Source organism: Salvelinus sp. IW2-2015, linkage group LG1, assembly GCF_002910315.2.
Source record: "Salvelinus sp. IW2-2015 linkage group LG1, ASM291031v2, whole genome shotgun sequence".
Taxonomy (NCBI): Eukaryota; Metazoa; Chordata; class Actinopteri; order Salmoniformes; family Salmonidae; genus Salvelinus; species Salvelinus sp. IW2-2015.
This window is the reverse complement of record NC_036838.1, coordinates 21,221,784-21,246,750: the sequence shown is the minus strand read 5'-3', so window position 1 is coordinate 21,246,750 and position 24,967 is coordinate 21,221,784. Positions and strand designations below refer to the sequence as shown.

At 44.0% G+C, this 24,967-nt stretch overlaps 1 protein-coding gene across 2 annotated transcripts in view; it reads right to left on the bottom strand.

The window, feature by feature from the left end:
• The window catches only part of LOC111962397 (plexin-A1), a 284,935-nt gene that overhangs the window by 62,433 nt on the left and 197,535 nt on the right, over positions 1-24,967 (bottom strand). For both annotated transcript variants that reach the window (XM_023985463.2, XM_023985470.2), the window contains exons 11-15: positions 19,016-19,112; positions 15,606-15,796; positions 6,286-6,437; positions 2,169-2,292; positions 1,902-2,038 (exon numbers count right to left, since the gene is read on the bottom strand). In XM_023985463.2, the coding sequence (XP_023841231.1) occupies positions 1,902-2,038; positions 2,169-2,292; positions 6,286-6,437; positions 15,606-15,796; positions 19,016-19,112 (701 nt within the window). The remainder of the gene's footprint in view (positions 1-1,901; positions 2,039-2,168; positions 2,293-6,285; positions 6,438-15,605; positions 15,797-19,015; positions 19,113-24,967) is intronic.

Below are 24,967 nucleotides of genomic sequence, written 5' to 3'. Positions count from 1 at the left end.
GTCAAAAGTTTGGACACACCTACAAATTCAAGGGTTTTTCTTTATTTTTACTATTTTCTACATTGTAGAATAATAGTGAAGACATCAAAACTATGAAATAACACATATGAAATCATGTAGTAAACAAAAAATTCTTCGAAGTAGCCACCCCTTTCCTTGATGACAGCTTTGCACACTCTTGGTATTCTCTCAACCAGCTTTGTGAGATAGTCACCTGGAATGCATTTCAATTAACAGGTGTGCCTTGTTAAAAGTTTATTTGTGGCATTTTTTCCCTTCTTACTGCATTTGAGCCAGTCAGTTGTGTTGTGACAAGGTAGGGGTGGTATACAGAAGATAGCCCTATTTGGTAAAAGACCAAGTCCATATTATGGCAAGAACAGCTCAAACAAGCAAAGAGAAACGACAGTCCATCATTACTTTAAGACATGAAGGTAAGTCAACACGAAACATTTCAAGAACTTTGAAAGTGTCTTCAAGTGCAGTCACAAAAACCATCAAGTGCTATGATTACTGGCTTTCATGAGGACCGCCACAGGAATGGAAGACTCAGAGTTACCTCTGCTGCAGAGGATGTTCATTAGAGTTACCAGCCTCAGAAATTGCAGGCCAAATAAATGCTTCACAGAGTTCAAGTAACAGACATGTCTCAAAATCAACTGTTCAGAGGAGACTGCGTGAATCAGGCTTTTATGGTCGAATTGCTGCAAAGAAACCACTATCAAAGATCACCAATAAGAAGAAGAGACTTGCTTGAGTCAAGAAAAACGAGCAATGGACAATTGACCAGTGGAAATCTGTCCTTTGGTCTGTTGAGTCCAAATTAGAGATTTTTTGGATCCAACTGTTGTGTCTTTGTGAGACGCAGAGTAGGTGAACGGATGATCTCTGAATGTGTGGTTCCCTCCGTGAAGCATGGAGGAGGTGTGGGGGTGCTTTCTGGTGACACTGTCAGTGATTTATTTAGAATTCAAGGAACACATAACCAGCATGGCTACCACAGCATTCTGCAGCGAATCGCGATCCCATCTGCGCTTAGTGGGACTATCATTCTGTTTTTCAACAGGACAATGACCCAACACACCTCCAGGCTGTGTAAGGGCTATTTGACCAAGAATGAGAGTGATGGAGTGCTGCATCAGATGACCTGGACTCCACAACCACCTGACCTCAACCCAATTGAGATGGTTTGGGAGGAGTTGGACCGCATAGTGAAGGAAAAGCCGCCAACAAGTGCTCAGCATATGTGGGAACTCCTTCAAGACTGTTGGAAAAGCATTGCCAAAAGAGAATGCCAAGAGAGTGCAAAGCTGTCTATTTTGAAGAATCTAAAATCTAAAATAATATTTGATGCCTTCACTATTATTCTACAATGTAGAAAATAGTGAAAATAAAGAAAAACCCTGCAATGAGTAGGTGTGTCCAAACTTTTGACTGGTACTGTACGTGCGAGTTAGAGCGCGTGTTTCATCATGAAAGACTATGGAGACAGAGAGCACTCGCTACAGGAGAACAGACATCTCCGTGTCGTGCCTTCTCACCTTTCTAGCTTCTCTGGTAGAGTGTTGGAGAACTTACCCAGCCCGTAACGTATAGCACAAAAGGGAAACGTGATTCACGTAGAGCATTTTTCAACACTAATTCCAGATCATTTGTCGTCAATGGAAAGCAAATAAGTAAAATCCATACACACAGAGGTCGGTCATCCCCGTAACAGAGGAAGTCATTCCCAACACAAATGAAGTCATACCAGTAACAAGCCATTTCCATCACAAATGGTGGGCGGTCATTCGCATCCACAATTCTGGTTCTTCCTTGCCATAACATCAAATAAACCAATATAGTTAGCAATGCAGCCTTACACACAACAGTCATTGTTACAGGGTTGTCAGAGAGCTCACCTCTCGAAGCGACAGGGGTGTAGGCCGATCTTGATCGCCACAGCGCTGCCTGCATTGAGGTGGCTCCCCTCGATGGTGATGCGGGTGCCCCCCGAGAGGGGGCCTTTGGAGGGCTGCACACGCGTGAAGTAGGGAGACTGGGGAAGAGGAACACATCAACACGTGTCAGGAATTCATTTGTTCTGGGATCAACTGTTTTTTTCCCCAATGATGAAAGGACACAACATTACAGAAGGACAATTGAGCACAGGTATGATTGGGGCTTACCACAAAAGTGAAGGCCTTGGGTGAGATGGCTTTGTAGTCGGCGTGTGTGCAGTCCCTCACACACACTTCCACATGAGCCTCTTGCACTCGGTAACCTGTCGCGTCAGCCAGCTTACACACGATCCTGAGAGAGCGAGAGAGAGCGAGAGAGTAAAAAAGAGAGCGAGAGAGAGCGAGAGAGCGAGAGAGAGCGAGAGAGTAAAAAAGAGAGCGAGAGAGAGCGAGAGAGAGCGAGAGAGAGCGAGAGAGAGAGAAAGCGAGAAAGAGAGCGAGAGAAAGCGAGAGAGCGAGAGAAAGCGAGAGAGAGAGTGAGAAAGAGAGAGAGAGAGTGAGAAAGAGAGCGAGAGAGAGAAAGAGAGCGAGAGAGAGAAAGAGAGCGAGAGAGCGAGAAAGAGAGCGAGCGAGCGAGAGAGAGAGAGTTGGTGAGTGACACTACAAATATGATCATCATAACCATTGACCTATCCACAGCATTAGTCCAAGGGTAACCATGCCACAGAGCACAGCAATGGCCTTGCCCATATCCATAGCCGGGATACAGTGTGTGATGGTGATGACATCCACTTGTACCTGGAGAGGTATGATAGGAGAGAGAGGCTCCATTTTGTGTCTGTACGACGGTATTAGAGGATATTATAACCCCATAAGCCTTGTGTTTGGCCTTGGGCGGCGGCTGGCCAAATGAAAATCCATTTTAGAAATGATTGAGGCAGAGGACGAGCGTCTGAGGAGGATGGGCACCGCAGGCGAGAACACACACACACACACAGACATGGGCACATGTCAGTAATCTGCGCACGCACACACACACACAACGGATTGTGCACACACACACACGTAGCCCTAGACCTCATGTTTCACCCGCCTCAGACACTCCAGACTGTTAATTAGCCAAATAGAACGAGAGAGAGAGAGAGAGAGAGAGAGAGAGAGAGAGAGAGAGAGAACTGGGTTTAAGTGGGGGGAGGGTGGTGATTAATTGAACGAGCTTGTATCCTTCCCATCTCGTTGCTGTCCCCCCCCCTCCCTCCCTCCGCCTGCGATGAGTTATTAACTCTGCTGCTTTTGTCCTCGCTGCAGGTGGCCACGGCAACCGCTCTCCATCGCTGCAGCGATGACGTCCGCATTCCGATGCAATTGTTTATTTGTTTGGTCTCACGCAGGGAAGGACAATGATTACAGCGAGGAGACTTTTTAGCAGATAATTAACATTCTCACTGGAATCATTACAGTGAAGATAAGGGGACTATTAAGCAGTCAAAGTGGAAGAAAATAAAAGAGAGAGAGCTTAAGAAGCTTGATGAGATGTACAGCTTTGTTGGTATATGTGTGTACTTCATTTTGCATGTGTGCACATGTCTGCACGCACATGTCTGTCTGTCTGTCTGCACGCACATGTCTGTCTGTCTGTCTGCACGCACATGTCTGTCTGTCTGTCTGCACGCACATGTCTGTCTGTCTGCACGCACATGTCTGTCTGTCTGTCTGTCTGTCTGTCTGTCTGTCTGTCTGTCTGTCTGTCTGTCTGTCTGTCTGTCTGTCTGTCTGTCCGTCTGTCCATCTATGATGTACAGTTGAAGTCGAAAATGTACATACACCTTAGCCAAATACATTTAAACTCAGTTTTTCACAATTCCTGATATTTAATCCTAGTAAATATTCCCCGTTTTAGGTCAGTTAGGATCACCACTTTATTTTAAGAATGTAAAATGTCAGAATAATAGTACAGAGAATGATTTATTTCAGCTTTTATTTCTTTCATCACATTCCCAGTGGGTCAGAAGTTTACATACACTCAATTAGTATTTGGTAGCATTGCCTTTACATTGTTTAACTTGGGTCAAACGTTTTGGGTAGCCTTCCACAAGCTTCCCACAATAAGTTGGGTGAATTTTGGCCCATTCCTCCTGACAAGAGCTGGTGTAACTGAGTCAGGTTTGTAGGCCTCCTTAATCACACACGCTTTTTCAGTTCTGCCCACAAATCTTCTATAGATTGAGGTCAGGGCTTTGTGATGGCCACTACAATACCTTGACTTTGTTGTCCTTAAGCCATTTTGCCACAACTTTGGAAGTATGCATGGGGTCATTGTCCATTTCGAAGACCCATTTGCGACCAAGCTTTAACTTCCTGACTGATGTCATGAGATGTTGCTTCAATATATCCACATAATTTTCTTCCCTCATGAAGCTATCTATTTTTTTAAGTGCACCAGTCCCCCTGCAGCAAAGCACCCCCACAACATGATGCTGCCACCATCGTATTTCACGGTTGGGATGGTGTTCTTCGGCTTGCAAACCTCCCCCTTTTTCCTACAAACATAACAATGGTCATTATGGCTAAACAGCTCTATTGTTGTTTCATCAGACCAGAGGACATTTCTCCAAAAAGTATGATCTTTGTCCCCAATGTGCAGTTGCATACCGTAGTCTGGCTTTTTTTAAATGGCGGTGTTGGAGCAGTGGCTTCTTCCTTGCGGAGTGGCCTTTCAGGTTATGTCCATATAGGACTCGTTTTACTGTGGATATAGATACTTTCTACCTGTTTCCTCCAGCATCTTCACAAGGTCCTTTGCTGTTGTTCTGGGATTGATTTGTACTTTTTGCACTAAAGTACGTTCATCTCTAGGAGACAGAACACGTCTCCTTCCTGAGCGGCATGACGGCTGCGTGGTCCCATGGTGTTTATACTTGCGTACTATTGTTTGTACAGTTGAACATGGTACCTTTAGGCGTTTGGAAATTACTCCCAATGATGAACCAGACTTGTGGAGGTCTACAATTGTTTTTCTGAGGTCTTGGCTGATTTCATTTGATTTTCCCATGATGTCTAGCAAAGAGGCACTGAGTTTGAAGGTAGGCCTTGAAATACATCCACAGGTACACCTCTAATTGACTCAAATTATGTCAATTAGCCTATCAGAAGCTTCTAAAGCTATGACATCATTTTCTGGAATTATCTAAGCTGTTTAAATGCACAGTCAACTTAGTGTATGTAAATGTCTGACACACTGGAATTGTGATACAGTGAATTATAAGTTAAATCATCTGTTTGTAAACAATTGTTGGAAAAATGACTTGTGTCATGCACCTAAATGTATGTAAACTTCCGACTTCAACTGTATGTGACCTGTGTGTGTGTGTGGGCTGAGCTTGACCAGACCTTATTCCACTACGACCTTCCTCCAATCTCCACACCGTGCACACCATTTAACTCTTAACCTCTGATGCTCATTGCCGTAACCCACCTCCCCACCCTAACACCTCCGCCATTACGACTCTGACAGGGTTACGGAGATGACACGCCCAGTCGCCCCCCCAGAGTCGCTCCAAGTGCAGAAGATCCCTTTTAATTACCCTGACAACTTCGGTGTGTGGACCACCGCCGTCACCACCGTCCTTGTCATCAAGCAACGCGCCTTAATTGTAACGGGGGTTAAGCGTTAGCCCCCCGCGCTTGGAGGTGATTGTGGAGGTGACATTAACCCATGACAATGACACAAGCAATATATTGACTTGTTGATGGCCTATGTGGTGGTTGGGGAGATGCAGCTTTCCTTTTGTCACCTTTGTCTCTAAACAAATCAGGTCCTTAATGTCAGCGTCAAACACTCACACTACGAGTCAGTGTGAGTCTATGACGTCGACAGGAATTGAAAACGGACGAAAGGGGTGTTTGTGCGAGCTCTGTATCTCTCTGGGGATGGAAGGGAGTCCGTCAAGTCTCCTAGGAGACCAGGAAGTAAGAGAACGCAAACAATGGGTTAAAAGAGGAGGAACGGGAGAGGGAGAGACTGGAGCACGTGTGGACAGAGGAAGAGAGATAAATATATAACTATAAAATGGGGCTAACAGGGGAGGAAGGGGAAGGGAGGGAGGGATAGACAGACCAGGAGAGAGATAAATATATAACAAATAAATAGGGCTAACAGGGAAGGGAGGGATAGACATAGACCAGGTGAGAGAGAAAAAGTATAGCATCAAAACAGAGGACAGAGGCCGCAGTTTAAAAAAAAAGAGAGAGAGAGAGAGAGAGAGAGAGAAAAGGAGTGAGGAAGAGAGAGAGAGAGAGAGAGAAAAGGAGTGAGGAAGAGAGAGCGAAATTAAAAGTTGCTCACTGTTCAGCGCTTATGTACTCGGCCTCCACGGGGGTGCAGGCCACCTTGCCGATGCGGACCCCCGTCTGGATGTCCTTGAACTGCAGACCCAGGTTCTCCCCCGTGATGGTCAGCATGGTTCCACCCTGTCTGGGACCCGTCTCTGGAGACAACTGGAGAGAGGACAGATATTAGGGTCGTTTGAAAAATAAATATTATTACTAGACCAAGGAAAGGCCCTCTGACCATGACACTTTGACTGCACCCTCATAGGTACAGTCAATTCGGGTTGAAATGGTATTGTGAACTGGAATGTCCGTTCGAGTAGCCTATATTCTTGTTCGCCAGACAAATCTCAGAGAAGTCTTCAAGCTACGTGAATGTCTGTCGAGAGAGGCTAGTACATCTAACGTTTCCACAGGGTGTAGCGTTACATTTTGACCACAAATGTGGTACAGGACTGGACGGGGGGGGGGGTTTGGGGGGGGGGGGGGACTGAAGCACAAGTTCATGTCCGGTCCGCTGACTATTTGCAGCTTCCACAAGTGATCTTGAACACAGCTTAGTGTCTGGAAAAATGACATTTTCAAAAGGTTGCATTAGCGGTTTACTGCTGTGTTTCTTCACCCATCCGACTCCTTTGTCAAAACACCAGTTGGCATCTCTCTCTCTCTCTCTCTAACTCAGCCTCACTATTAATCTACTAAATGCTATTAGAAAGAGTTCAAGTTATGACCCTTTTTCTGTAGTGAATGACCCTGAGGGTGCTTTAGAGGTACTCACAGTAATGGCTGCCCACAGCTGCCCTGTACTAATCAGTGGACCATTCATCTTGCCCCATACAGACAGCGGCCCTGTCTCTATCGTTCATCACTAGCATGATTAAGACCTGCGCTAATTACATCAGCGCTGGGGGGCGACTTCCATTTGTCTGACTCCCCTCTCCCCGGTTATTCATGGTTATTCGCTCAACCCCCCTACAACTGCTGGTCTCTGAGGTGACATTTTGACCCCCGGCCGGACATATTTGGTGTGTGAGTGTGTGTGTGTGCATGGAAGGTTATACACATGTGAGGTAAGCACTCTCACAGGCATTAGTGTCTCTCTCTCTCACACACACACATATCCACACACATGCATAGACATTCACACATGCAAATGTGCAAGAACACACACACAGGCCCTACCCCTAACTGGAGCACAGCAGGGCACATTGACTGAACACAAACAATGCCATCGCTGCGTAACTACGAGTATTCTCGCCTCGGACCGCTGTGACCCTCTCTCTCCCTCCGTCTCTCGGTATCTGTGTGTGTCTATGTGTGCGTCTCTCCATTTCTCGCTCTTTCTCTCTCCGTCCATCTACTGTTTAGTAACGTTCATCTATAGGAACTGAATGCATGTCTGTATTTTTGTTCACTTTCAAGGGACATGCTAGAGGCTAGCAATGGCATACTGTAACATTACAGCAGGGGACCTTCCAGGGGACCTGCTAACATGGCACAACCGAAGCAGAGCGGTTTAAAAACTGTAAATATGACACGGACGCCGTACAAAAACTGCCAAATAGCAGAGAGCAGTTTGTAACGACCGTTGCATGTGGTGCATTATCAAACAAAGCGGGTGCGTGTCACATGTACTATCAAACGGACAAAGGACAACACTGAACGTTACACCTGGCTGATTCTTTGCACAGAACGTATCAATCAAACCAGCGAGAGAGCGAGAGAGCGAAGAGAGGAAATTCAAAAGAGAGAGAGAGAATAAGAAAGAATAGCGAAAGAAAGAAAGAAAAAGACTTCGATAAAGAAAACGAGAGAGCGTTTTGACTGCGCCGCCCGCGCTCTCTGTGTGTGTGGCCTATTGTCGTCACTGTGTGCAGCGGATCTGGTCTGGAGATAGCATCTGGTAAGTCTGAGAGGAGAGAGCTGAATCTAAGATGAATACAGTGGAGCAGGCAGAGCCCTTATCACCCAACTGAAAGGGAACATCTACAACTGGGAGAGAATCTACTCCGATGGAGAGGGGGCTGGAAATGGCCTCTGGGTTTCGTTGGCAGACGAAGAGGAAGCGCAGAGGATCTGAACGTGTGTGTGCACGTCACGTGAACAGCACACATCTAGTCGGGACAATTAGGTCTCAGATGGTCATATTGAAGCATTTGAGCCATAAAGACTTGGACATCACTGGACATTCAGTCGTGTGAGTTTACAGCAGCAAGAAAAAGAATGTGAACCCTTCGGAATCACCGGGGTTTCTGCATAGATTGGTCATCGAATTTGATCTGATCTTCATCTAAGTCACAACAATTGACAAACACAGTGTGCTTCAACTAATAACATACATATTATTGTATTTGCCTTGTCTATATTGAATACATCATTTAAACATTCCCAGTGTAGGTTGGAAAAAGTATGTGAACCCCTAGGCTGATGACCTCTCCAAAAGCTAATTGGAGTCAGGAGTCAGCTAACCTGGAGTCCAATCAATGAGACGAGATTGGAGATGTCGGTAAGAGCTGCCTTGCCCTATAAAAAAAAACTCACTAAATTTGAGTTTGCTATTCACAAGAAGCATTGCCTGATGTGAACCATGCCTCGAACAAAAGAGATCTCAGAAGACCTAAGATTAAGAATTGTTGACTTGTATAAAGCTGGAAAGGGTTACAAACGTATTTCTAAAAGCCTTGACGTTCATCAATCCATGGTAAGAATATTATCTATAAATGGGGAAAGTTCAGCACTGTTGCAACTCTCCCTAGGAGTGGCCGTCCTGCAAAGATGACTGCAAGAGCACAGCGCAGAATGCTCAATCAGGTTAAGAAGAATCATAGAGTGACAGCTGAAGACTTACAGAAATCTCTGGAACATGCTTAAATCTCTGTTGATGAGCCTACGATACGTAAAACACTAAACAAGAATGGTGTTCATGGGAGGACACCACGGAAGAAGCCACTGCTGTCCCAAAAAAAACATTGCTGCACGTCTGAAGTTTGCAAAAGTACACCAGGATGTTCCACAGCGCTACTGGCAAAATATTCTGTGGACAAATGAAACTACAGTTGAGTTGTTTGGAAGGAACACACAACACTATGTGTGGAGAAAAAAAGGCACAGCACACCAACATCAAAACCTCATCCCAACTGTAAAGTATGGTGGAGGGAGCATCATGGTTTGCTATCATCGACGGAAAAATGAATTCCCAACTTTATCAAGACATTTTGCAGGAGAATGTTAGGCTGTCTGTCCACCAATTGAAGCTCAACAGAAGTTGGGTGATGCAACAGGACCACGACCCAAAACACAGTAAATCAACAAAGAAGAAAATACGCCTTCTGGATTGGCCCAGTCAGAGTCCTGACCTCAACCCGATTGAGATGCTGTGGCATGACCTCAAGAGAGCAGTTCACACCAGACATCCCGAGAATATTGCTGAACTGAAACAGTTTTGTAAAGAGAAATGGTCCAAAATTCCTCCTGACGTTGTGCAGGTCTGATCCGCAACTACGTAAAACATTTGGTTGAGGTTATTGCTGCCAAAGGAGGGTCAACCTGTTATTAAATCCAAGGGTTCACATACTTTTTCCCACCATTCGCTGTGAACGTTTACACGGTGTGTTCAACAAAGACATGAAAACGTATAATTTGTTGTGTGTTATTAGTTTAAGCAGACTTTTGTTTGTCTATTGTTGTGACCGAGATGAAGCTCTGATCAAATTTCAAGACCAAATTATGCAGAAATCCAAGTATTTCCAAAGGGTTCACACTTTTTCTTGCCACTGTATGTATGAATTCATACCTGGAACACATCATGCATATTTCACATGAAGCAATAATAGATGTTCTGAAACATAGGAAGAATATGATGGACCTGGTCATACGAACTGGACTTAATCCCAGTAACAGACAGAGATAGAACGTTCTAGAAACAAGCCTACAGGGTCACTATGAAGCTACCGTTATACATCCATTATATAGGTGTTTCGCAAATCAATCATTGTCCATTTCACTGAGGAAACACTAGCTGTAGTCAACATTGCACTGTAGAATTACTGTTGGGATGAAAAACTGGATAATAAATATACCCTTGTACTCAGAACTAGTACACTTTAATAAAATATATCACAAACATGAATAATGTTGTTTTGAAGATCAAAATGACAGTGGAAGAAAGGTCCTTTGTCACACAGCTGTGGATATGGTATTCATTGAGTGCTATAATACTGCTGTGGTGGTGTGTTTAGTGTTGTAACAATGGTAAATCGCTGTGGCTAGGTCGATGCACGAGAGAGAGAGAGAGAGAGAGAGAGAGAGAGAGAGAGAAAGAGAGAAGAGAGAATAGAGAGAAGAGATGAAGATGAATGAGAGAGAGAGATAGTATACCGAAGTGATTTAGAGAAGAGAGGGAGAAGACGTAGAGGAGGAACAGAGAGAGAATGCAAGAGAGAAGAGAGGAGAGACGAGAAGAGGTAAAGAAGAAGAAAAAGAGACGAGATGAGAGAGACTGATCGAGATAACGAATGTGAGATAGAAGAAAGAAGAGAGAGAGAGAAGAAAGAGAAAAGTAGGAAATGAGAAAGAGAGAGAAGAGAGCAGAGAATGAGAGGAAGCAGAGATGAGAGAGAGAGAGAGAGAGAGAGAGAGAGAGAGAGAGAGAGAATTACAGGAGAGAGAGAGAGAATGAGAGAGCTTAACACACAATGTCCAGCAATAGCCAATATTGCAGCTTAACAATACATAGGGGAGGGCGGGGGAGCAAAGAAATCAGTCGCCTTTTACAATGAGCAGTTCCAACAGAGAAAGAACACACACACACACACACACACACACACACACACACTTAATTGGTTTCCGAGGGGTGGTCTTAATCCTGCTCCACAAACCCTATGAGAACTGCTGGGGAGATGATGGATGATAGAGGGCCAAGAAGGAGGCAAGGCCAACCCTATGACAGTTCATTGCTGCATAAATGACGTGTGTGCGTGTTAGGTTACGGGTGGCTGTGTTTACGCGTTAGTGTGTGTGCGTGTGTGTATTTGTTGATATTTGTGGGGACAAGTCACAGGGGAGCCGGTTGTTTTTGTTTGTGAATGCAAGATCAGTTCATCTTTCTCCCTCATGGGAGAAACGCATGAAAACATCAGGAAAATTAACACAATTCTTATAAGTCAATTTGATAGTAAAGTGAGAGAGAGCAAGAGAGGGAGGAGAAGGAGAGGGAGGGAAAGAGACATGATGAAGGAGGGAAGGGAGGGAGAGATAGAGGGCCACAGCAGGCATAGGGGGTAAATTACTTATAATTATGGTGAAATGGCCTTTCAGTGTGCCCCACTCTACATGCAAGCGAGAGAGAGAGCGAGACTAATGCAACTACCACTAGCAATTGGGGGGGCTGCAATTGTCCTAATATGGACACCGTCAACCTCACTTTGACAGGCTAACAATGTGGATCCTACCACTCACTATTGTACAATGTCAAACTGTGCAAGTTCACAGGGAGAAATATAATTAAATGCCTCTCAATCCCAGTCGTCCCAATGAAATTACTGGCTAATCCACTAGGTCATAAAGGGCCACACAGTGGCTAATGCACTTAGCGAAGTACTAGCATTATAACAGGCTAACAATGTGGTACCCTACCGCTCACTATTGTACCGTGTCAAACTAAATTTAGAGTTAACAGCGAGAAATTTGCACAAAACGCCTCTCGATCCCCATGCCTTGAATCCCAGTCGAACACTTGTCCAAATGAAATTAGGGGCTAATCCGCTAGCTAATAAAAGGGCCACAAAGTGGCTAGCGTACTTAGATTAGCGCGAGCGAGAGAGCGAGCGAGAGAGAAAAGAAATAACAGAGCACAGAGAACGAGTCCAAGTTTAGGGAAGGAGGGATTTGAGAGTAGGGACGTTGAGAAGCAGGGTAATATTCAATTTGGGTGGAAGATGAAATGCTCTTTCTAGCGTAAGAGGGATGTGTTCTTCAAGGAAGAATGAGACTCTTTCAGTTCGTCATCTGTCCACTGTCGAACGTTCCTGTAATGTTCATGTCAGAGGAAAATAACACGGCAGTGTCAAGGCAGCGTTGTAACAATGCCTGGTGGGCCGTTGGTTATTTCGGTCCTTTTTGTGTCTCGCTGTCGAGTCTCTCTTTCTTCCTCCTCTGTCTATCTTCTCTATTCACTCGTCTTTCTTGCCTTCCAAACCCTCTTCTCCCACCTCTCTTTTTGAAGCTCTTGTACTGTACCACTGCTTTTTCCACTGTGTGCTGTTTGTGCTACCAACATCTTCCCCTCAGCGCCAAAGTTTCCCCCCCCCCCCCCCCCACACACCTTCTTGTGGCTTGTTTTAAAGAGATAAGTGAAGCGCGGGTGAGAGAGGGAGCATTAGCTAATGGATTTATCTGTGTGCCAGTGCCCCAATTATCCCAATATCTCCATTAAAGGAGAACTTCCCTACTTAGGAACCTACTCTATATTTTTGTTAAAATTAACAAAAGGCTCCTAAAACACCCACATACATCCTTTTACAAACAGCAAAGCACTCAGTATCGTGATGCAGGTCTTTAGATGCTGTACACATGGTTGTGTCATTCCGAACTTTATCCGCAACGTTCTAATCCATTTTGTGGAATTCGAGTGATATTGGTGTGCGTGCGTGTAGTTCCTCATTCCATTCCCTCTCGTCACTGTGTGCTACAGGTAACTGCCGAAATAAAGGAAACACTTTATTAACTCATCAAGTTGTTCTGGTAATCTCGTGGTGACCTGTAGCTAAGTTACGTTGCCAGTCACTCAATCAACAATCAGCCAGGCTGGAATGAGAATGTACACGCAGGCACGCCAATATGCACACGCAGGCAATTGTCGCTTGAGTTCGACAAAATGGATTATAACGTTGCAGATGAAGTTCGGGAATGACACAATTTCACGTGTACGGCATCTAAGCCTACATCACGATACTGAGTGCCATTTGTAAAAGGACGCATTTTTTGTTTTGTTGTTGTTGTTGTCTTTGTACATGATTTTTGATGCCTGGAGCTCCAGAATGAGGACCAGAGAGTCAATCTGCTGGGGGTAAGTTTCTCAAAACCAATTAAATTTGCAAAGAAAGTGTGTGGACCTTTCTATAACATGGCATTTACACAAAAAAATACAGGTTAGGTTCCTAAATAGTGAAAATTCTCCTTTAAGCATTCAGAAACTGAGGGGATACGTGATCCTTTCCCTCCGGCAGTTAAGAAGCATACACATTTTTCAAGGTGGTGGTAGTGGAAAACAAATGGAAAAAGGGGAATGCATTTCCATTGTGAAAACAGTAGACTCCCATCTCATTTGTGTAACAATTAGAATGAGAGAGAAAGGGGAATAGAGAGAGAAACAATCTGTCTACATTCATGCTTGACGTGGTTCATACAGCAGTGTGTGTGTGTGTGTGTGCGTGTGTGTGTGCGTGTGTGGTGTGTGTGACAGACACAGTGCTACACTGTTGGGACAGTGACCTGGGCCACGGCCAGAGAGGACCACCGCTATGGCTACCCACTGCAACAGCTGGTAACGTCACGCCACTCTCACACACACACACACACACACACACACTCCTCCCTTCATCAGTCGTTCGGTGCTCAGTGACGTCCCGTGACTGCTTCCCCTGTCCTGCCCATCTGTAAGACTCAACAGTCTCTGTGTGGGCAAGCTACCTCTCCGACTGTGTCCTCTATCCCCTATTTATACCCTTTATGCCATGTGATGCAAAATCCCTAACCTCACATTGAAACTTGACTCCAATTCCTTGCACACTTAACTTAAATGTTCTGCCCCAATTATCCCAATATCTCCATTAAAGGAGAACTTCCCTACTTAGGAACCTACTCTATATTTTTTTGATGTAAATTAACAAAAGGCTCTAAAACACCCAATATATCCTTTTACAAACAGCAAAGCACTCAGTATCTGTGATGCAGGTCTTTAGATGCTGTACACATGGTTGTGTCATTCCGAACTTTATCCGCAAACGTTCTAATCCATTTTGTGGAATTCGAGTGTATTGGTGTGCGTGCGTGTAGTTCCTCATTCCCATTTCCTCTCGTCACTGTGGTGCTACAGGTAACTGCCGAAATAAAGGAAACACTTTATTAAACTCACTCAAGTTGTTCTGGTATCTCGTGGTGACTGTAGCTAAGTTACGTTGCCAGTCATCAATCACAAGATCAGCCAGGCTGGAATGAGAAATCACGCAGGCACCGCCAATATGCACACGCAGGCAATTGTCGGTTGAGTTCGACCAAAATGGATTATAACGTTGCAGATAAGTTCGGGAATGACACAATTTACGATGTACGGCATCTTAAGACCTACATCACGATACTGAGTGCCATTTGTAAAAGGACGCGATTTTTTGTTTTGTTGTTGTTGTTTGTCTTTGGTACTGATTTTTGGATGCCCTGGAGCCAGAATGAGGACCGAGAGTCAATCGCTGCTGGGGGTAAGTTTCTCAAAACCAATTAAATTTTGGCAAAAGAAAAGTGTGTGGACCTTTCTATAACATGCATTTACACAAAAAAATACACGGTTAGGTTCCTAAAATAGTGAATTCTCCTTTAAGCATTCAGAAACTGAGGGGATACGTGATCCTTTCCCTCCGCAGTTAAGAAGCATACACATTTTTCAAGGTGGTGGTAGTGGAAAACAAATGGAAAAAAGGGGAATGCATTTCATTTGTGAAAACAGTAGACTCCCCATCTCATTTGTGTAACAATTAGAATGAGAGAGAAGGGGAATAGAGGGAGAGAGCCAAATCTGTCTACATTCATGCTTGACGTGGTTCATACAGCAGTGTGTGTGTGTGTGGTGCGTGTGTGTGTGCGTGTGTGGTGTGTGTGACAGACACAGTGCTACACTGTTGGGACAGTGACCTGGGCCACGGCCAGACGAGGACCACCGCTATGGCTACCCACTGCAACAGCTGGTAACGTCACGCCACTCTCACACACACACACACACACACACCACACACCTCCTCCCTTCATCAGTCGTCTCGGTGCCTCAGTGACGTCCCGTAGACTGCCTCCCGCTGTCCTGCCCATCTGTAAGACTCAACAGTCTCTGTGTGGGCAAGCTACCTCTCCGACTGTGTCCTCTATCCCCTATTATAACCCTTTATGCCATGTGATGCAAATGCCTAAGCCTCAATTGAAACTTGGGATCCAATTCCTTGCACACTTAACTTAAATGTCTGAGGATGTCCTAATATGGATGCCGTATTATTCCCCCTGAGTTGAAGGATTTCCTTATATGGATGCTGTTCGCTGCCCACCCTAGTACCACCCTCCCCTTGCCACCCGTACCTTTATGATCTTGGGGTGGGCACAGCGACTGTTGCCCGTGGTGGCATGCATCCAGCTGCTCTCCAGGGGGGAACATTCCTGCCTCAGGGAACACTTCTTCTCCTGGACGCACCAGCCACATTCAAACCTGGGGTCAGCCTTCAGACACATCCCACAGCTGTCCCTCAGGGCAGGGCACTTATACAGGTGGGCTGGAGGGAGGAGGGGGAGAGAGAGGAGGAAGTGGGGGAAGGGGTGAGAGAACATGTTTAGTTAGCATCCGAAAGCCTGAAATGACACCAACCCTGTCCGACATAGGTCACAATTTAGTCTTGCAAAGTATGTCTCACATGTCACCTCTAAAAATCAAAAATCTTCAACGATATTACACGACTCCATTTTTTTAATACGCAATGAAGCAAAGCGGTACTTCAAATGGCCGCAAGAATTCGACGGAGGAACATTTTCAGCCTCTCAAATCCCATTGGTCATGCTTTAACTTGAAAGTAACCCTGGGCCAATTAAATGATACTAAATGAGTGATTTAATTACATTTACATATCGGGGGTTAAGAGAGGGAGCATCGTTATATGGTTATCTTCGTTAAAATGAGGATGAGGGAGACACATTGAGAGAACGTGAGAGACACACACCACATGAGCAACACACCTAATTTAACTGTGATTGAAAAGCTGAATTGATTCAGACAATCAGGTGTGTTGCTGCTTGGTTGGAGAAAAACCCTGCACCCATACTTGTCTCCCTCCCAATCTGTCACTGCCTACCTTTCACCACCTCAAACACTCACCCATCATTGACACTGAGATACATTGTACTCACTGTTCAGACAAAGTACAAAGCTACACTTCTCATTGTGGTACATTGTGTCTGAATCTGGATTGTTGTGGGGTTTGGCTGTAGAGGCTTTAGTGAACAATTCCCTAAACGTGATGTTATCTTCCATCTCACATCGCAGCAGGAGCCCCTGCTTTACAACCCCCCACTGCCGTGGTGACAACAACAGCAAAACGCTGGGCGTACACAATTTATCCACGGAAGACATCACTTATTTTCTGGGGGGGGGGGGGGTTCTACTCCCTAGTTGGTGTGTGTGTGTTTAATCACGATCCACAGGGCCCTGTTTGTGGAACGGCGGCGCTAAACACACACATGCGAAGCCAAATACACGCACACGAAGGCAGGCACACGTCGAGACACCCGCCCACACCGAACCACCCACCCCACGCCTAAGTAACCGACGTCACAGAAAGGTGAGTGTGAAGTGACTGTGTCCAGTTTTGAGGCTATGGGTGTGCGCTCATAACATGTGTGCGTGCATTTCTGTGACTTTCTAAATACCACACACGGGATGTATGGTCGTTTCCCCACATCCCTAACACATGCAACACACCCTTGCCAGCCACACATTTGCCATCCACAGAGTTGCATTTTAGCACGGCAGAAACTTACTGAGCTATTTGAGAGAGTATATTTGAACCTTATAGCGTGTCAGAGCATGTATATAACTTCCCGACTTGGCTTGCAACTAGCCCTTTTGGTCACTCTATGAATGATTTAACGTGCAGCGGTAACTTACATAAAACGAAATCTCCATGCTACTGCCATGACGGTGGCCATCCACTTGGAGAAGCTCCCACAGGGCGTCGTACAAGTGGCGACAGTGGGTGGCAGACATTTCAGAACGTTTCTGGAGTACCACAGAACTGTGTTACCCTTCTGAGCTAAAGCCTAAGACATGACCGCAGGGAGCTAACACAAGTCACACAGGTTTGCTCATGATAGGAGTGTGGTTCACCAAACCGCCTCTGTTAGGCATACATTGCTATATGTACAGTGCATTCGGAAAGTATTCAGACGCCCTTCCCCTTTTCCACATTTGGTTAAGTTACAGCCTTGTTCTAAAATGGATTAAATACATTTTGTTCGTCATCATTCTACACACAATACTCCATAATAACATAGCGAAAAAGTTATTTTTTTCTTCAATTTGAGCACAATTATGAAAAAATAAAAACATTTACGTAAGTATTCAGACTCTTTGCTATGAGACTCGAAATTGAGCTCAGGTGCATCCTGTTTCCATTCATCATCCTTAAGATGTTTCTACAACTTGATTGGAGTCCACCTGTGGTAAATTCAATTGATTGGACATGATTTGGAAAGGCACACACCTGTCTATATTAGGTCCCAAAGTTGACAGTGCATGTCAGAGAAAAAAAACAAGCCATGAGGTCGAAGGAATTATCCGTAGAGCCCAGAGACAGGATTGTGTTGAGGCACAGATCTGGGGAACTTTACCAAAAACATTTCTGCAGCATTGAAGGTTCCTAAGAACACAATGGCCTCCATCACTCTTAAATGGAAGAAGTTTGGAACCACCAAGACTCTTCCTAGTGCTGGCCACCCGGACAAACTGAGCAATCAGGGGAGAAGGGTCTTGGTCAGGGAGGTGACCAAGAACCCGATGGTCACTCTGACAGAGCTCCAGAGTTCCTCTGTGGAGATGAGAGAACCTTCCAGAAGAACAACCATCTCTGCAGCACTCCACCAATCAGGCCTTTATGGTAGAGTGGTCAGACAGAAGCCATTCCTCAGTAAAATGCACATGACAGACCGCTTGAAGTTTGCTGAAAGGCACCTAAAGACTCTTAGACAACGAGAAACAAGATTATCCAAGACAATGCAGGAGTGGCTTCGGGACAAGTCTCTGAATGTCCTTGAGTGGCCCAGCCAGAGCCCGGACTAGAACCTGATCGAACATAGCTGTGCTGCAACACTCCCCATCCAACCTGACAGAGCTCGAGAGGATCTGCAGAGAAGAATGGTTGAAACTCCCGGAATACAGGTGTGCCAAGCTTGTAGCGTCATGCCCAAAAAAACTTGAGGCTGCAATCGCTGCAAAGGTGCTTTAACAAAGTACTGAGTAAAGGGTCTGAATACTTATGTAAATGTGATATTTCCCTTCTTTTTTTTCTAATACATTTGAAAAGAAATCTAAAAACCTGGTTTTGCTTTGTCATTATGGGGTATTGTGTGTAGATTGATGAGGAAAAATACAACATAACAAAATGTGGAAAAAGTCAAGGGGTCTGAATACTTTCCGAAAGCACTGTATATACTGTATTCTAGTAAATGCCACTCCTAATATTTATATAGTTCTTAGTTCCATTCTTTTACTTTTAGACTTGTGTGTATTGTTGTGAATTGTTAAGATACCACTGCACTGATGGAGTGGTGAACACAAGCATTTTGCTACACGTGCAATAACATCTGCTAAATATGTGTACAGTATGCGACGAATAACATTTGATTTGATATAACAAGACAGTGCTTGCATTTGACATCCACATCCGGGTCTCGGGCGTGCCACAAGACTGTGTTACCCAGCTGAGCCAAAGTCTAGTGCTTACCTTGGATGTTGTAGGGGTTGTCGATGACAAAGTTGCCATTCCACACCACCGATAGGTCCACGGGCAGGTCGCTGATGTCGTTACCTTCGTAGTTATACTGCAACGACACAAATACAGCAACGACACAGTTAGACTCATATTACTGTAATGTTGTTGCAGTGTCCCTAAAGTTCACTGAAAGACAACACATTGTTGTTGCTGAGAGTTTATGGTGTGTATTTGTATCATGTTACTCCTGCCTGAAACCAAGTTTCCCCTTTGGGACAATAAAGTTTGAACTGAACAGTTGATTTCTGTTCAGATTATTTGGGTTTTGATTGACTGAAAAGTGAATAAAATAAAAACATTTTTTAAACAGTTAGTAAACTAATATCTTTTCTTTATGTTTTATTTACATTGTTTTAACGCTCATGGCTCATTTGAGTCATGAGCACAAAATGGACTAACACTGTAAGTACACTTGGCCTTCTCTTGTTTCTCTCAGTGAAGACAATTACCCTAATAGGATAGGGTTACATAGCTGCTGATTGTGTAATTCCAAGAACAAGTCCCAGGATGAATTCTTATTAATCAATTAAGTTCTTAATATTATTGTCCACGATTAACAGGATCTCTTGTTCAACAGAATTCACTCAAGCACTGATCCTAGATCTCCACTCGTACTCAGACGCTTTGTGAATACAGGCCCTGCGCAACAGACGGTACGCGTCTAAATCTCTAACGACTACCTACGACGACGATCCAGCTATGTGACACTAACCTAACGTAGCGGGCATAAATGAAACGCCTGAGCAGCGTTTTTTCCTTTCTGGTCCTGACAAGAGAGAGAGAAGAAAAAAAAAAAACTGTGGGGTACCTTCTCTTATGCACAGTTTAATGAATCAAGTAAACGTGGAGATAAGATGGAGCTTTGCCATCAGGTCGCAGGCTCTCTCTCTCTCAATTTCCCCTGAAACCTACGGGATGCATCCAGGTTATCTGACCACGTTAAGGGTGATCTGCCACTGTCAGCTATATGTGAGTGTGGTACTCTGTTTAGATCGTCTTTCGGCACCCCTGTTTCGACATTGTGGTCCCAACATTTCACATAATATGCCGTTGGAAACAGTAAAAAAGAAAGAAAAAAGGAGACACAGCAATGTGCATTCAGTAGATAAGGAGTCCAGCACACAGCAATGTCATGGTACGTGATTGGTTCATTCATTCGCCGCATGGTGATTGGATGATTTTCATTCTGTCTACACAGCCTCCTACAACTAATGAATATTCAGACAGAATTTTGAAAATAAAAGTCATGCTTTTAGACTGAACTTAAAGGACTATTTATTTAGTAGCCATTATATATTTATTGGCTCACTTTACTCAGGGTTACTGCAAGGCTCACCATTGAACATCAATGCAACTTTAATCCAACTTTTCAGTGATAAAGTTGCCACTAATAGGCTACACCAGGGGTCGGCAAACTTTTCCATTTGGAGTGCCAATTTATCTTACCATGTCTACCGACCTGCGTGCCAGTTACATGGTTTTAATACAAATTATATCTAACTCTAAATGAAAATTAGACAAATCTAAAAGTGGCTTCTATTGCCAACTATGTAAAAAATAACCCACATAAAGCCAACAAATAAAAAAATTGCAGCCTGCAGGTCGAAAAAATATCCTGATAGAAATGAATCACACTGGCTACACATGGCTTGTCTGCAAGGAACTTGAAACATTGTATCATCCAATCAACTTGGTCCAGCCCAAAGCTTGTGCTAACAATCTTGAAACATTGTACATTGGTTTCCTGCACCCTGAGCTCCGGACAGACACAGACGGAGGCTATTTTGCGCAAGATGGAGAGTGTGAGAGAGAGATATTGATAGTGTGAGAAAAGAAGAAGGTAAAAAAAAGAGAGGAGCCAGGCTGAGAGGTAAGCGAAAGTAGCATCTCACTCATTATCAAGGTGCACTCGTAACAACAATAATAATAATAGTAGTAGTGGAAAATGTATTGTGATTAACAACATTAATGAGAATAATAATAAATTAAAAGCAGTAGTAGGCAAGTCTGCCATGTGGCTTTTCAGTCATGTTCAAACAAAATGGTAAATATTGACATTACATTGCACTTTTCACTGACCGTCCCTTCTGTTGTGGCAGGAGGACACATATTTGGCTGTCAAAACTGCACATTTTGGCTTTTCATCCAATAAATATGAGCTTCTTCTTCAGATTTTCTGTACTCTAAAGAAAGATTCTCTTAGGTCTGAGTATTTGTCACAGTGTAATAGGAAATGCAGCTCTGCCTCTACCTCTCCCCGGGGGCAGAGTGAGCACAGCCAGTTCTCTCTGGGCAGCCAGGTTTGCCTGAGTCGACCGGTCTCCATGACCAGACTGTGCTCACTGAGTCTGTACCGAGTCAGTGTTTTCCTCAGTTTTCTATCAGTCACAGTGGTCAAATAGTCTGCCACCATGTACTTACTGTCTGTTTAGAGCCAAATAGCATTGGTTTACTTAGATTTTTTGTCTGTCTTTCCAATAGGCGATAAATTTGTATGTTTGCTTTGTGACAATTTGGATGGGCCAGATTTTCTGAGTACTGTCCTGATGCTTTGTTGGGTTGGTAATGTTTAGTGAATTGAGCCGCTGGTTGAGGGGACTCTTCTCTATGGTCACCTCTTGGCAGTTGAGGAATTGTAATGAGATGAGTGGTGGTCACTTGTTTTAAAAATGAAAATAACATTTGGTGGCTCTTTAATGGATATTACTCAGACGAGGAAATTGGCCTAATTCTGCTCTACCTGCGTTGTTTGGAATTTCTCTCTGTGCCCTGAGGATGTTCTTACACAATTCCGCATTCAGGGTTCAATTGGGTGTTTGTCCAATTTGTAAAATTCTTGTTTTGTAAGCGCACCCCACACGTCGCTGCCCTATAGTGTAATTGGTTCTAAGATGGAGAGAAGACAAAAAGGAAGAGACTAGCTAACATGTCCCTAGAGAACGGTTGATTTCTCTCAACCTGAAACTTTGACCCTAACGGTCATGGCCTTTAGAGCCAATGGGGTCTCCCCATCGTCTTCCTGAACAACCAATCAGAACATGGTATGACTTGCACGCACAAGCACACACTTTTGGCCACTGGGGTGGTTTGGGTTTTGTCCCCACACAGGTACTTACTGTTGAGAGGGGATGTAGAGGCCTGTTGTTCCAGCAGAGACGTACACAACAGACGAGACTCCCCTGATACACTACAGACATTAATATTTATTCACAGTGGGGTGGCATGGTGTGTGTGGGGCAGAGAGGTTAGGCATCATCCATACCTCCCTCTCCATGTGTACACCAACGCCTGATTAAAGTTTAATATCTCCTATCCTCAAAGGGCCAGACACAGACACACACACACACACACACACACACACACACACACACCGCCCCTCCGAAGCGAGAGTGGGTAACGAAAAGAAAAAAACACATTTCCAATTCACACATGCGTATTAACACACACTTGTACATGTGTGAAATAGGGCAGATATAAGCACCCACCAGATGATGATTATTCTTAATTAGTACACACACACACGGTTTATTCACATAGGTATATTCTGCTAACACAACGTGGCCAGAGCACAAAAGTTCTAGAGGTCGCCAGGTGCGGTCAGACACGTGTCAAATGTATCTCTCTCACCGACATGCAGTTCTGCACAAAACCGCTGACGAACTTACTTAGCCCATATGCTATGGCGGGGAGAAAAAAAAACATTCATTCCTGTTTACAGGATACCAATTGGCTTGGGTTTATCTCATATTTATTAGCCGGAGCCTGAGATGTTCCTCTTTCACTAAATGTTCCTGTTGCATAAGATGTTCAAAACAAAACAAACGGAGCAGCACAAATTAACAGCGTGCCTAAAACCGCTCTCCCCAGAGACACGGGGAAGTAAACAAATAAACTACCCTGGGAACGTTTAATGAAGCTAAAGGAGAGAGAGAGAGAGGGACTGAGATGGTGAGAAAGAGAGACACTTTTCCCCCCTCTTGCTCTGACAAGTGATATAGCTCAAGGAAGGAAAGATAGATAATTAGGTTTTAGTCCCCAAAAAGTTATGATAAGTGTACATATTACATCCTTAAAAAAATACTACTTTTACGTTACCCTGCAGTTTACCTATAAGATGGGCTGATGGTGAAGTACAGTAGACATATTTGGTATTCATATCACAAAATAAATATAATGAGCTCTCTACAAAGAATTTCAATAGAAAACTAGTAAAAATAGACAATATCCTGCAACCATGGAGAGGTAAATATATGTATGGGAAAATTGCAGTGATTAACTCCTTAGTCAGTTTACTCACTTACTTATGGCGCTGCCTACTCCTGATGATCTGTTTTTCAAATCATATGAGGGAAAAATATTTTCACTTTATCTGGGATGCTAAACCAGAGAAAATAAAGCGAGCCTATCTATATAATGAATATGAACTGGGTGGGCTGAGATGATTAAATAGAAAAGCACTAAACCTCTCTAAAAGCTTCACTTACTCACAAGTTTTACGTGAACCTTAAATGGTTCTCAAGTAAATGACTAAGAAAAGCTCATCCAATGTTTAAAAATTGCCTTTTTCCCTTTGTGCAGATTGCCATGTCTCATTTTTGATTAATTCTAAATGAAACCTTTTTCAAGGTCTCTCTTTCAAACAAGCATTGCACAGCTGGTTACAATTCCAATTTCATCCCCTGAAAATAGAGAACAAATTATACAACAAATATTATGGTTGAACTGAAATGTGCTGGTTGATAAAATACCTTTGTTTATGGAAACGATGTTTGAAAAGGGTATTTGTTTTCAAATTATTTCGTAAATTGGAATGGTAGAGTTATGTCTTTTATGGAGTCATCGGAATTGTACAGGAAGGTTTGCTCAATATAAGATTACAACCAAATGATTACAGCGTTACCCCAAAAATGGAATAGGCAGGTGGCAGCGGAATGAGGTAGCAAACTGGTCTGTCTGCCAAATATAAAGGATCAAAACTGTCAGAGGAACAAAAAGAGCATAAATAGGAAAGTATACCAGTTTCATTTGAGGACCAGGATGTTGACAGCTGTGCCATACAGATTGCAAAATAGCTGGGAAGAGATTTCTGATGTAACGATTTCATGGCATGAGTTGATATATAAAACGACGCAAGATTCCAGACTTCGTGCTTTTCAGACAAAATTACTGTACAGAATTCTTGCTATCAACACAATGTTGAATATTTGGGTCATACAATCATCGCAGCTTTGCAGATTCTGTTGTGAGGATACAGAATCAATAGATCATTTGTTCTGGTATTGCCCTCAGGTAGCCTGTTTCTGGTCTCAGGCTCAGGAATGGCTGAAAGAGCACAACATGAATCTAAAATTGACCTTAGATAGCATTGTTGGGAGATCTGGAGAGACCTGGTCAGTCAATTACTAATATACTAATAATCTTAAAAGGACATATCTTCAACTCGCAATCTGGGGATTATATTAGATCGGATAGATTCAAATCTCGGATGGTTGAGGAGCAGCTGTCGGGGAACTGTGTGTGTGTGTGTGGGGGGGGGGGGGTTTAGAGGGTTGACGGCCTGGCGGTTGGGAGCTTGGGCCGGTGGCCAATAGGTCGCTGGTTCGGGTCCCCGTTTTGACTTTTTGTGGAGATCTGTCAGCGTGCCCTTGGGCAGGGAGTTGACCCTGGTTGCTTCGGTGGGTCGCTCTGGACGGACGTCTGTTAGACTGACTGAAAGTACTGTAAATGTTGAGCGGCTTCACTGCAGGTAGAGATTGTATGCTTTAATATTCAATAAAATAAAATAAAAATAAAAAAAGTAGAAGAGGGATAAGAGATACAGTAGTAGCCTAGATACTAGGTGCTGTGATTGTCATGGAATGTTGGATGCCGGTTATTAGCCAGCCAAATCTGTTGTGAAATGTA